Source organism: Mesoplodon bidens (genome assembly GCF_964165515.1).
Source record: "Mesoplodon bidens genome assembly, chromosome: 10".
Taxonomy (NCBI): Eukaryota; Metazoa; Chordata; class Mammalia; order Artiodactyla; family Ziphiidae; genus Mesoplodon; species Mesoplodon bidens.
The window spans coordinates 43400993-43414971 of record NC_138172.1 but is presented as its reverse complement, the minus strand read 5'-3'; the positions used below and the strand labels follow the sequence as shown (position 1 = coordinate 43414971).

General features: G+C 42.6%; 1 protein-coding gene across 7 annotated transcripts in view; it reads left to right on the top strand.

Annotated features, from left to right (window-relative positions):
- SCN5A (sodium voltage-gated channel alpha subunit 5) overlaps positions 1-13979 on the top strand; it is a gene marked incomplete at both ends in the record, with an annotated part of 86494 nt that overhangs the window by 51929 nt on the left and 20586 nt on the right. For 3 of the 7 annotated variants that reach the window (XM_081247693.1, XM_081247695.1, XM_081247696.1), the window contains 3 exons: positions 289-447; positions 3116-3236; positions 4150-4304. In XM_081247693.1, the coding sequence (XP_081103819.1) occupies positions 289-447; positions 3116-3236; positions 4150-4304 (435 nt within the window). Of the gene's footprint in view, positions 1-285; positions 448-3115; positions 3237-4149; positions 4305-13979 lie in introns of all 7 variants that reach the window. The other 4 variants (XM_081247691.1, XM_081247694.1, XM_081247692.1 and 1 more) reach the window with 2 other exon arrangements.

Below are 13979 nucleotides of genomic sequence, written 5' to 3'. Positions count from 1 at the left end.
TAAGTAGAGCTGCCAGCATCTGGGAGCTGGGCATCATAGCCCAGCGGTACCCTTCAAGGGGTGGGAGCGGGGGAGATTTGTCTAGCCTTAGGCCCTTTGCCCGAACCTATCAGGAGCCTTCTTCAGCCTCGGGACGCCCGAGGGAGGGGTCTTCAGTGAGATGAGACCTCATGAAGAGGGCAGGAGGCAGTGCCCCGCTGCATGGGCAGGGCCTGAAGCAGAGCCAGGGTCCTAGAAATACTCCGACCTGGTAGCTCATGGGCTGGGGCGGGGGGGTCTCTTCAGCAGGAATCCCAGCCTGTATCTGGCAGCCCAGAGGCCCTCCCGGAGCCCAGGCCCTGGAGCCAGGTGTCAGAGACCACCTCCTCTGGGGCCGAGGCCAGTGCAGCTCAGGCAGACTTGCGGCAGCAGCGAAGAACAGAGGCCCCAGCCCCAGGGTGCAGTGAGGTAATGCACACCTTTGTCCCTGAAGCCGGTGGGGCACTGCTGCTGGGACTAGAGGCCGTGAGAGGCCCTGGGCACAGGCCTGCATTTGCTGCTGGGAACCACAGCCGCCGTCACAGCCAGTGTGGGAGACCCGTCTGCAGAGGGGGGCATGGGCAGCCCTGTCCTCATAGGGGAGACACGGCTTGGGGCGCAGAGCCATGGGGAAATTCTGGAAACAGCCCCTCAGGACCACGATGCAAGACTAACCCCAAACTTCTGCTTGTTCACCCCCTCCTCACTCGGTTCCTGTGCTTTGGTCCTGTCGGCACATGTTTGTCCTGTGAATCAGCCAAACCCAGGGTGCTGTGGGGAGCTCTGAGAACAAGTTCTTGGCACACGAGCCACCAGCTGCTTCTCACCTGGACAAAAGCAGAGGCAGCAAACACAAGGCCTGCCGGACGGCTTCAGGACACAAAAGGGTTTTAATTTGAATTTGCTACCAACATTTAAAACCCAGAAGCTTTTATGTAAAAAAAATCTACATTTCGGGCTTCTCTTGAAAAAAAAAAATTGCAAGAAGAGCTGCCCTGCTGGAGACGAGTGTTAACCGCCGCCTCCTTGACACCGGCTGGAGCGCTCCGGTTTGCCAGTTCCCACCTGCCTGCCCTCATTCCATCACCTACCTGGCCCTGTAAGCATTTGAGCTTGCAACCCCTGAGCTAACTGGACTGTGGCACAGCTGACTACACCCCACCCCGGCTCTGCCAAGCATCAAGGAAGGTGGAGGTTATATGTTCAGAGACAGCACTCAGGGGCCCTTGAACTGCTGCCTGACCTCGGCCCTCAGTCAGGCAGCTGTGACTTGCTCCAACAGGATATTTCTCCTCTGCCTTGTTCCTTACATGAGATGGGCCCATTGGAGGCTTTGTGATCATGGCCAGTTTGTAAGCACGAGGGCCTGGTGGAATCATCATCCTGACTGTACAGGTCACACTTCTCCCCCTGGAGGGTCTGACACACCAAGGCTTGTGGGAACAGGAAGACATAGGAGTAGCAGAAGGTCACGGACAGAAGGGGCTCCTGTACTAGAACGTTGACCTTTGAACGAGCTTTGTAACTTCATCACCTCTTCAAATCAGGTCGCGGTGGGAACAAGGGAGAGCGAGGTGGGCTGGAGCTTTCCTGGGAGAAGGACCCCTCATCTCACCTGCAGCGGGATTCTGAGTACTTGTCCTCCCGCGTGACAGCTCCAGTGTCTGAAAAGAAAAGCTGCATGAAGACCTCTGACTGTGCCTCTCCCAGCTCAGTGCCGCTCAACGAAGCTGGGAGAAGGACATGACCCTCAAAGCCACGGGAGACCACCCTGCACCCAGGAGCACTCTCTGCATTCTCACCAGGATCCAGCCCTTCCTTATCACAAACCTCAGGGTTAAAGAGGACTTTGAGACAGCGGTGGAGTGAGTAGTGGAAGGAAGGAAAAAGAAGGCAACTTTGAGAGCAGTGGCTGCCCAAGAACTCAAACCAGCTCGCCCCTAAGTAGAGTGGAGCTTGAGTGGCATGAGGCTGGCCAATCGCGCTGGGGGATGTAGACGTGATCTGAAGCAAATGAAGGCTGCTCTTCCTTTACAGAACCCCCTTCCCCACCATACTTATCATTAAGGTGGGCTCCTAGAAGCAGAGCTGGAGCCTGGCTTCCTGTGCTAATGTTCTGTTGAGGGAGTGCCCTCAGGAGAGACCCATAAGGAAGTGAGAGAAGCAGGATGAGGCAAAAGAAGCAGCTCCAGATGGCATGCTGGCTGGATTCCAGCCTCAGCTTGCCGTCCTCCATATCAGTCGGTCACTAGGCATCAGCCACCCCTGGCTTCGATGTAACCACCAAGCCATTTCCAGGGATTGCAGGTCCCTGGCTAAAGACACTTTTCTGGAGAAGGGGCTGCCTAAACAGTATTCATGGCAGCTGGAGATGGGTGCACTGGCCCAAAGAGGGGAAGTGGGCAGGACTACAACACCCCTATACACTGGCACCCCACATGTGACACACACAGACACTCATAAGGGCACCTGCACACACCTCTCTATAATCAAGTTATGTGGGATCAGGGCAGCAGAACCCTGCACAGCCGGGCAGGAAAGCTTCCAGCACCTTCTCACTCTTGTTCCAGGCTCTGCATCACACCAGCACCCACATGAATTGAGTGAGAAATGTGGTCTGGATTGCTGGCCTGTTCTTCTCATGTCTGACCTGGTACCTGTGCGTGCCCATGATCCTGGTTCTGACTCTGTTCTGGGTGTGGCATGCCTGTTTCCTCTGTGTGTACCGAGCTGCCACTATGTGTCCATGTCCCAGTGTGTGTCCCTGTTGCACCCCATGTCTGTTTTGCTTCCACCTGGATGCCTTCCCCATTCCCAGGGTTTTCCCAGAACCCTTCCCTGACCCCCTGTACCCTGCCCTAGACACCAGTAGACTAGAATCACAAACTCAGGAGCCCTAAGGTCCAGGCTAGGTGACCTTTATGGCAGGTTCCCATTCACCCGGGCTCAGATTCCCCAGGTGTGCAATGGAGGATAGTCTGGGCACCTCCACTCTGGGAGCCCCAGGCTCCCCCCAGACTCTGGGCCTGAGGCTGGAGGCTGCTACACGGCCCACACTCATGCCCTCACCCTCCCTACCCCACGGTCCTGCCCACAGACACATGAGAACAGTTACTCTGAGGGGAGCACAGCAGACATGACCAACACTGCTGACCTCCTGGAGCAGATCCCCGACCTCGAAGAGGAGATCAAGGATCCAGAGGACTGCTTCACTAAAGGTACTGCCCTGGGTGGGCCTCTGGCCCAGCCTCAGCCCTGTCCACCGGGGCAGGAGGACCTGCAGCTCCTGGGGGTAGAGGGCCATGTCGCACCCCACTCTGACCTGGGTGCCTGCCATTTTTCCCCCATTCTTCGAGACCCTGGGGGCCCCTCCACCTGCCTGTGACATGAGTCATGGCAAGTGTGCCCGTGCCGTGCTGGGCTGGGCAGCTGTGGGTCGGCTGCGTGTGTGGGACGGTGGCATGACCAGGTGTCCCCACAGCGGCAAGGACTGGATCTAATTCCCCCTGTTCCCTCAGGCCCTGGCACGGCACCTGGCATATAGTAGGCCCTCTGTAAATATTCAAGGTGGGTATGGCATGTGGCTGTGCTGGTGACTGGCATCTAGAGCTTTTATGAATCCATGGTATATTCGGAGGGCAGCTGGGGATAAAATGAGGGTTTGCCCTCCATGTGGCACATCATTTGGGGCTATCAGTGAGGAGTCTGCCCTTCCCAAGGCTCAGAAACTGCAAACATGGAGAAAGGCCAGGGACACAGCACCCCAGGGGGTTCTGGTACATTCCCCCAGGGGGAGAGTTTCCCAGATGAGCACAGGACAAGTTGGAGCTCATCCCAACCCCAGCCTTGCCCCTGCCCAGAACTGCCAGGCCCTTCATCTACTTACTGGTTGCCTAGTCCATCCAGCCTATCCACAGGGTACCTGCTGAGTGTGGGCTCCTGAGGGCAGCACTCACAGTCACCCCTCTCTGCCACCCACCCCCTGCCATGGCCCCACCCACCATGTTGCCCAGTTCATTACCCATCATTGTAACCTCTTTCAGTCATTCTTTCAACCATTCAACTTTCTGCCATCAGATGTGGGCATTTGCAGGCCCTGGACTGGGTCTGACTCCTCTCCCTCCCCCAAAGGCTGTGTCCGGCGCTGTCCCTGCTGCACCGTGGACACCACGCAGGCCCCAGGGAAGGTCTGGTGGAGGCTGCGCAAGACCTGCTACCACATCGTGGAGCACAGCTGGTTCGAGACGTTCATCATCTTCATGATCCTGCTCAGCAGTGGAACGCTGGTACCCTCCTGGGGATTGGGCAGGGAGGTATGGAGGAGGAGGGGAGGTAGAGAAAGGAGATCTCCAGCTGGAAAACCAGGTCAGAAACTGGGGCGGAGCCTCTGTTGAAAATGCATTCCCCCAGGGCCCCAGATCAGGACCAACTCATAAACTGTCAACACCCACAGCACATATGGAGGTCAGAGCAGAAAGGGCTCACAGAGGTCATCTTTCCAGGCCTCCTTGTTCCACAAAGGGAAGTAATTTTCCCAGATCACAGTGCACAGCTGGCATAGGTCGCAGGTCACCAGTTACCTACACCCAAGCCCTGGTGACACACCCACCCGCACACAGCATCAGACACGCTGTCAGACTGGTTCAATGCAATTAACAATGCAGGCTGATATTACACTGGTAGCTCCACTCATTCCATGTCTTCTAGGGCCAGAGGCCAAGCTATGTAGTTCACACATTATCACATTTAATCCCCATAGCAACCCTTTGTAGAAACATTAAGTAACTCACCCAAAGCCCCACCACTCACAAGCAACAGATGTGGCATTTGAGCCAGGAGAGTCAGATTCCGAGTCCTTTGTCTTGACTTCCCATTTGTTCAATAGATCTTTACTAAGCTCTCCTTGTATCTACTGGTCCTGTGAGCCATGGAGGAGCAATAGGAAGAAGAGACTCTGGCTCTGGCCTCAGGGGCTCCCAGTCTAGTTGGAGAAATCAGATTCAGCAGGTTTGAGATAGTCAGAGATCAGCTCGAGAGAGAGCTGAGTAAGAATGGAGTAGATGACTCAGGGTGATGGGAGGTCAGGGGGAACTGGAGCAATCAGGAAGACTCCCTGGAGGAAGCAGATGGAACTGGACTATGGAAAATAGGGAGGTTTGGTGAGGCTGGGAGGAGCAGTGAGGCACTCCAGGGATGCCCTATCTGGTTCCCAAGCACCTTACTCATCTCTCAGAGCCCTTCTAGGAGATGGAACAGCCCTGGAGAGGGTTGTGAAAGGTGCTGGTGGGCAGAGAGAAGGGTGATCAGAACAAACAGAAACTTTCCTAGCCCAGAGGGAGCAAGCACCTGATATTGTTGAGAAGTTTAGAACGCCATGGGTGAGCAACTAACAAGGAATGCTTTGGACTATAGAGAGGGAGAGGGCCACTCTGATCCCAGGCTGTTTGCCTCCAGCACATGCTGCCTCCTGTCAGGGCAGGCCATGGGGAGACATTGCAGCTATCACTTCTAAACCTCTGGGCCTCCCATCCCACCCTGTACTGCCCTGCCCCTGTTCCAGAGTGGGCCTGGAGCCATGGCTTGCAGGCTACATGCTGTTTTACCATCAGCAGCTAGAGCCAAATCTCTGTAGGCTTCAGAGAAGGAGGATTTGACAATATGTTAACGAGTTTTGTTTTTAAACAGCCACAAACAAGGGCAGCCAGAGCCATTTAGTCTGGGCTAGGGAGGAAAAGCTCAGCCTAGCATAAGTGAGGAGGAGTTTTGGCAAGCGAATGGTGAATCTCATCAGGGTAGAGAGCCAAGCACTGTAAAAAAAAAAAAACAAAACAAAACAAAAAACCACACATCAATGATATACAGAGAAAAAGAAGTCGGAGTGTGTTATTTAAAGTTATAAACTTGTTTAACAGAAAGCAGACTGTGTATCACTTTGAAATTGCTGAAGGGAAAATTTTTTTAAGAACACAGAGATTTTACAGCAAAAGATAGGGGGAAAAAAGGAACAAGGAAGCATTAAATGAGGAAACAGTATGGCAAAGGCAAGATCAGGCATGTGTTTTAATAATAAATGTAACTGGATAAAATTCATCTTTTAAAAGAAAAGGACTCTAAATGGACTGAAGAAAAAAAACTTCAGCTATGTGTTCTCAAATGACAAATCTGAAACACTGTGACTCAGAAATAGTAAAAGGAAATAATAAGATAGAGCAGACAAATGCAAACAATGACAACAAAAATCAGAGTGTTTTTGTTTGTTAATGTTAAACAAGGTTGAATTCAAGGTAAAAATTGAGATAAACAGGGTCCAACCTATAATAACAATACAACTATTATGAATATATTTACTTGGGATTTCATAGCACTTACACAAAGCAAAATCAGAAAAAAAGTGGCAACAGTGCTGTAGTACAGTGAGATTTTACCACACTTCTATTAGCGCTTGACAAATCAAGTAGAAAGAACAAGACAATGAGATATGTAAAACATATGTATAGTTAATAAATTTGATCTAACATAAAAATAGGAGCTAACACTTAAATAGTACTGACTATGTGCCAGACCCTGTTGTAACATTTTACAAACATTAATACATTTAATTCTCATAATAACCCTGTGAGATAAGCACTGTTTTACAGAGAAGAAGACTGCTAAGTGTAGCAAAAATAGATTGAAAACAAACCCTTAAAAATGTAAAAGTTATTCTTAAACTTTGGATCAAACAGAAAATAGTTTCATGGTGGGTTCATGGGTGTTCATTATATTAATAAGTAAGCAAATAAATAGAGACTATTCATGGACCAAAGATGACAGTGTGTCATAAATCAAAGACTACAGTTCAACCAGTTTTGTCCACCTGAAATCTAGAAAAATAAGAAAGGAAAAATAGAGGTATACAAAAAACTTTGACTTGGGAGAGGGGGAAAGAAACTAGAAAATAACAATATCAGTAATACTGCATGTGGGATGCAGCCAAAGCTGTGATGAGTAAAATTAATAGACTTAACCATTTTCATTATTAAATAGAAAGAATAAATTCATTAACTCAAGAAATTAGAAATACAACAACAAAATAATCTTAAAGAAAGTAAAGGAAGGACTTCCCTGATGGTGCAATGGTTAAGAAACTGCCTGCCAATGCAAGGGACACGGGTTCGAGCCCTGGTCCAGGAAGGTCCCACATGCCATGGAGCAATGAAGCCCATGCACCACAACTACTGAGCCTGTGCTCTAGAACCCCGGAGCCACAACTACTGAGCCCATTTGCCACAACTACTGAAGCCCACATGCCTAGAGCCTGTGCTCAGCAACAAGAGAAGCCACCACAGTGAGAGGCCTGTGCACTGCAAGAGTAGCCCCCACTCACCGCAATTAGAGAAAACCCCTTGTGCAGCAATGAAGACCCAACACAGCCAAAAATAAATAAATAAATAAACAAATGTAAAAAATTTTTTTTAAATAAAGCAAAGGAAGTAATTAATAAAATAAAAACACAAATTAATGAATTAGAAAATAAATAGTAAATATGATAAAATTTCCAAAGCTGATTCCTTCAAAAATTAAAGCAATCAAATAAACCACTAGGTCTAATCTCTTACATCTCCAAGAGTGGATTCTTTCATATTTTCAAGGAAGAAAATAATTTCAATCCTATTTAAAATCTTCTAGGGTATGAAAAAAGATGGAAAATCTACAAATTCTTTTTATGAAAGCTAAATACTGCTGATTTTTAAAACCTTAAGTATACCAGAAGTAAAACTACAGACCAGTTTTCATACTCTGTACTAGTGAATAGTGATGCAAAATTCTTAAAGTACATGCAAATAGGATCCAGTAAAATATTTGAAAGACTAAATGAGTCATAGCTAGGTATATCCTAAGAAGTCAGAACAATGCCCTACTAGGAAATCTATTTATATGAGTCAGACAAAGATGAAAAACCATTTAATTGTCTCAATGAATGCCTGATTTTTAAAACTTTGGTAAGAATAGAAATAAAATATATTTCCTTTACTTAATGAAAAACTTACTTTCAAATTAACTTCTTCCATCATCATTAGTAGTAAAGCACTAGAAACATTCTTATTAAAGTCAGGAATAAGAAAAAGATGATTTAACTACCTTTTAGCTGTTTTTCATTATTTAATAATAATCTTGAAGTACTAGCCAGTGCAATTAATCAAGAAAATTAAACATACAGTATAAAAATCAGAAAAACAGAAGAATTTAAGTTAATATAGTCAAGTATAAAATGAGTTTAAAATAATAGAAATATATCATTACTTGTAGATAGTGATTGCTTAGAAAAAATTTAAAACCTATTAAAAACATTATATGGCCAGTTATAAAACAAATATACAAATAATTGTTGATGTTGCTGTTGTTTTATACTAACAGAAACCACTTAGTCACAAGTAACATTTCTCCAATAGTCCTTACATACCAGGCATTGTAGCCATAAAATAAGTGGGAATGAATATAACATGGAATGTATAAGAGGTACATGAAGAAAACTATTAAACTTGCCTAAGGAGTGTAAAATAAGACAAACAGATAAACATACTGTAAATATACTCTGGTCTTGGGCAGAAAGACTGTATTAGTTCCTAAAACTAATGAGTTATTAAACTCAAGGCAGTAATAAATTTCTAACATTTTAAAGGTAATTTGAAAAAACATTGCTTAAGTTTATCTTAAATATTATGAAAAATGGCCAGGAAAATTCATATGACACTAATTCAGGAATAGACCAAGAGAGCAGTAGAACCACACCGAGGTTGGAAATACATTTAAACAAATATAGAAATGTGGTAGATGATAGTGTTGACTTCTACTCTGTGGATTCTTTAATAAAGTGTTAGGACACTTGACTAGTCACTCTGAAAAAAATATTAAAACATATATTTGCTCCAACCAAAATATATTAGATTTTTAAAATTGTAATATAAAACAATGAAACGAGAGAGGAAGGGAGGGAGGGACAGAGGAAGGAAGGAAGGAAGGAAGGAAGGAAGGAAGGAAGGAAGGAAAAAAGGAAAAGGAAAAGGAAGGTCATTTTTTTTCTAGTCTTGCAATAGGCAAGGGCTTTCTTTTTGCTTTTTGCTTTTCTTTTTTTTCATATGTACCTCAATTTAAATTTTTTTGTAGTCTTTTATTATTTTTTATACATTAAAAAATTTTATTTATTTATTCATTCATTCATTCACTTATTTTTCGCTGCACCGGGTCTTAAGTGTGGCACGCAGGATCTTTGTTGTGGCATGTGGAATCTTTAGTTGTGGCACGCGGACTTCTCAGTTGCAGCACATGGACTCTTAGTTGCAACATGTGGACTCTTAGTTATGGTACGCATTCAGGATCTAGTTCCTGGACCAGGGATCCAACCCAGGCCCCCTGCATTGGGAGCATAGAGTCTTACCCACTGGACCACCAGGGAAGTCCCTATAGTCTTTTTTAAATTAAATTTTTATGCTATATTGGAGTATAGTTGATTTACAATGTTGTGTTCGTTTCAGATGTACAGCAAAGTGATTCAGTTATAAATATACATATATCCATTCTTCTTCAGATTCTTTTCCCATATAGGTTATTACAGAATATTGAGTAGAGTTCCCTGTGCTATACAATAGGCCCTTGTTGATTATCTACTTTATATATAGTAGTGTGTATATATCAATCCCAAACTCCTAATTTACCACCCCCCCCGCAACCTTTCCCCTTTGGCAACCATAAGTTTGTTTTTTCATGTCTGTGAATCTGTTTCTATTTTGTAAATACGTTCATTTATATCATTTTTTTTAGATTCCACATATAAGTGATATCATATGATATTTATCTTTCTCTGTCTGATTTCACTCACTATGATAATCTCCAGGTCCATCCATGTTGCTGCAATGGCATTATTTCCTTCTTTTTTATGGCTGAGTAATATTCCATTGTATATATGTATCACATCTTCTTTATTCATTCCTCTGTCGATGGACATTTAGGTTGCTTCCATGTGTTGGCTGTTGTAAATAGTGCTGCAATGAACACTGGGGTGCATGCATCCTTTTGAATTATGGTTTTCTCCAGATATATGCCCAGGAGTGGGATTGCTGGATCATATGGTAGTTCCATTTTTACTTTTTAAGGAACCTCCATACTATTCTCCATAGTGGTTGTACCAATTTACATTCCCACCAACAATGTAGGAGGGTTACCTTTTCTCCACACCCTCTCCAGCACTTACTGTTCGTAGACTTTTTGATGATGGCCATTCTGACTGGTGTGAGGTGATACCTCATTGGAGTTTTGATTTACATTTCCTAATAATTAGTAATGTTGAGCATCCTTTCATGTGCATTTTGCCATCTGTATGTCTTCTTTGGAAAAGTGTCTATTTAGATCTTCTGCCCATTTTTGATTGGGGAGTTTATTTTTTTGATACTGAGCTGCACGAGCTGTTTGTGTATTTTAGAGATTAATCCATTATTGGTCACTTTGTTTGCAAATATTTTCTTCCATTTTGTGGGTTACCTTTTTTGTTTTGTTTATGGTTTCCTTTGCTGTGCAAAATCTTTTGAGTATAATTAGGTCCCATTTGCTTGTGTTTGTTTTTATTTTCATTACTCTAGAAGGTGGATCCAGAAAGATATTGTTGCAATTTATGTCAAAGAGTGTTCTGCCTATGTTTTCTTCTAAGAGTTTATAGTATCTGGTCTAACATTTAGGTCTTTAATCCACTTTGAGTTTATTTTTATGTATGGTGTTTGTTAGAGAATGTTATAATTTCATTCTTTTACATGTAGCTGTCCAGTTTTCCCATCACCACTTATTGAAGAGACTGTCTTTTCTCCATTGTATAGTATTGCCTCCTTTGTCTTAGATTAATTGACTGCAGGTTCATGGGCTTATTTCTGGGCTTTCTATCCTGTTTCATTGATCTATATTTTTTTGTGTGCCAGTACCATACTGTTTTGATTACTGTAGCTTTGTAGTATAGTCCGAAGTCAGGGAACCTGATTCCTCCAGCTCCGTTTTTCTTTCTCAAGATTGCTTTGGCTATTCAGCATCTTTTGTGTTTCTATACAAATTTAAAAAAATTTTTTCTAGTTCTGCAATAAATAATATTGGTAATTTCATAAGGATTGCATTAAATCTGTAGATTACCTTGGGTGGTATGGTCATTTTGACAATATTGATTCTTCCAATCCAAGGACATGGTATATGTTTCCATGTGTTTGTGTTATCTTCGATTTCTTTCATCAGTGTCTTATAGTTTTTGGAGTACAGGTCTTTTGCCTCCTTAGGTAGGTTTATTCTTAGGTATTTTATTCTTTTTGAGATGATAGTAAATGGGATTCTTTCCTTAATTTCTCTTTCTGATCTTTCATTGTTAGTGTATAGAAATGCAACCGATTTCTGCATATTAATTTTATATTGTGCAACTTTACCAAATTCACTGATGAGCTCTAGTACTTTTCTGGTAGCATTTTTAGGATTTTCTATGTATAGTATCATGTCATCTGCAAACAGTAACAGTTTTACTTCTCCTTTTCCACCTTGATTTCCTTTTATTTCTTTTTCTTCTCTGATTGCTGTGTCTAGGACTTCCAAAACTATGTTGAATAAAAGAGGCAAGAGTGGACATCCTTGCCTTGTTGCTGATCTTAGAGGGAATGTTTTCAGCTTTTCACCACTGAGTATGATGTTAGCTGTGGGCTTGTCATATATGTACTTTATTATGTTGAGTAGGTTCCCTCTATGCCCATGTTCTGGAGAGTTTTTATCATAAATTGGTGTTGAATTTTGTCAAAAGCATTTTCTGCATCTGTTGAGATGATCATATGGTTTTTATTCTTCAATTTGTTGATGTGGTGTATCACACTGATTGATTTGTGGATATTGAAAAATCCTTGCATCCCTGGGATAAATCCCACTTGATCATGGGGTATGATCCTTTTAATATATTGTTGGATTTGCTTTGCTAGTATTTTGTTGAGGATTTTTGTATCTATGCTCATCAGTGATATTGGCCTGTAATTTTCTTTTTTGTGGTATCTTCATATGTCTTTGGTATCAGGGTAATGGTGGCCTCATAGAATGAGTTTGGGAGTGTTTTATCCTCTGCAATTGTTTGAAATAGTCTCAGTAGGATAGGTGTTAATTCTTCTCTAAATGTTCAATAGAATTCACCTGTGAAGCCATCTGGTCCTGGACTTTCGTTTGTTGGAAGTTTTTTAATCACAGTTTCAATTTCAGTACTTGTGATTGGTCTGTTCACATTTTCTATTTCTTCCTGGTTCAGTCTTGGAAGATTGTACCTTTCTAAGAATTTGTCTACTTTTTCCAGGTTGTCCATTTTATTGCCATATAGTTGCTTGTAGTAGTCTCTTATGATCCTTTGTATTTCTGTGGTGTCCATTGTAACTTCTCTTTTTTTTTTTTCATTCCCAATTTTATTGATTTGAGTCCTCTCCCTTTTTTTCCCTTGATGGAACCTGGCTAAAGGTTTATCAATTTTGTTTATCTTTTCAAAGAACCAGCTTTTAGTTTCATTTATCTTTTCTACTGTTTTCTTTGTTTCTATTTTATTTCTACTCTGATCTTTATGATTTCTTTCCTTCTACTAACTTTGGGTTTTGTTTGTTCTTCTCTAGTTGCTTTAGGTGTAAGATCATGTTGTTTATTTGTGATTTTTCTTGTTTCCTGCGGTAAGATTGTATTGCTATAAACTTCCCTCTTAGAACTGATTTTGCCATGTCCCATAGGTTTTGGGTCATCGTGCTTTCATTTTCATTTGTCTCTAGGTATTTTTTGATGTCCTCTTGATTTCTCCAGTGATCCATTGGTTGTTTAGTAGCATATTGTTTAGCCTCCACATATTTGTGTTTTTTATAGTTTTTTTCTTGTAGTTGATTTCTAATCTCATAGCGTTTTGTTTGGAAAAGATGCTTGATATGATTCCAATTTTCTTAAATTTACGGAGGCTCACTTTGTAGCCCAGCATATGGTCAATCCTGGAGAATATTCCGTGTACACTTGAGAAGAATGTGTATTCTGCTGCTTCTGGATGGAATGCTCTATAAATATCAGTTAAGTCTATCTGGTCTAATGTGTCATTTAAGGCCTGTGTTTCCTTATTGATCTTCTGTCTGGATGATCCATCCACTGATGAAAGTAGGGTGTTAAAGTCCCCCACTATTGTTGTGTTACTGTTGATTTTTCCTTTTATGGCTGTTAGTATTTGCCTTATATATTGGGGTGCTCCTATTTTTTGTAAGTATATATTTTGGGTGCATATATACTTACAATTGTTATATCTTCTTCTTGGATTGATCCCTTGATCATTTTTGTGTGTCCTTCTTTGTCTCTTTTAACAGTCTTTATTTTAAAGTCTATTTTGTCTGATATGAGTATTGCTACTCCAGCTTTCTTTTGACTTCCCTTTGCATGGAATACCTTTTTCCATCCCCTCACTTTCAGTCTGTATGTGTCCCTAGATCTGAAATGGGTCCCTTGTAGACAGCATATATACGGGTCTTGTTTTTGTATCCATTCAGGCAGTCTGTGTCTTTTAGTTGGAGCATTTAATCTTTTTACATTTAAGGTAATTATTAATATGTATGTTCTTATTGCCATTTTGTTCATTATTATTTTTTTTAGGTCTTTTTTCTTCCCTTCCTCTTTTGTTCTCTCCTCTTGTGATTTAATGACTATCTTTAGTGTTGTGTTTGGATTCCTTTTTCTTTTTTGTGTGTGTATCCATTGTAGATTTTTGGTTTGTGGTTACCATGAGGTTTTTGATATAGCAGTCTGTATATATACAGGTTGTTTTAAGTTGCTGGTCTCTTAATTTCAAATGCATTTCCAATATCCTGCATTTGTACTCTCCTCTTCCCACAATTGCTGGTTTGGATGTCACATTTGTGTGTGGATGATTTCTTACCTTTACTGCATGTTTGCTTTTACCAGTGAGC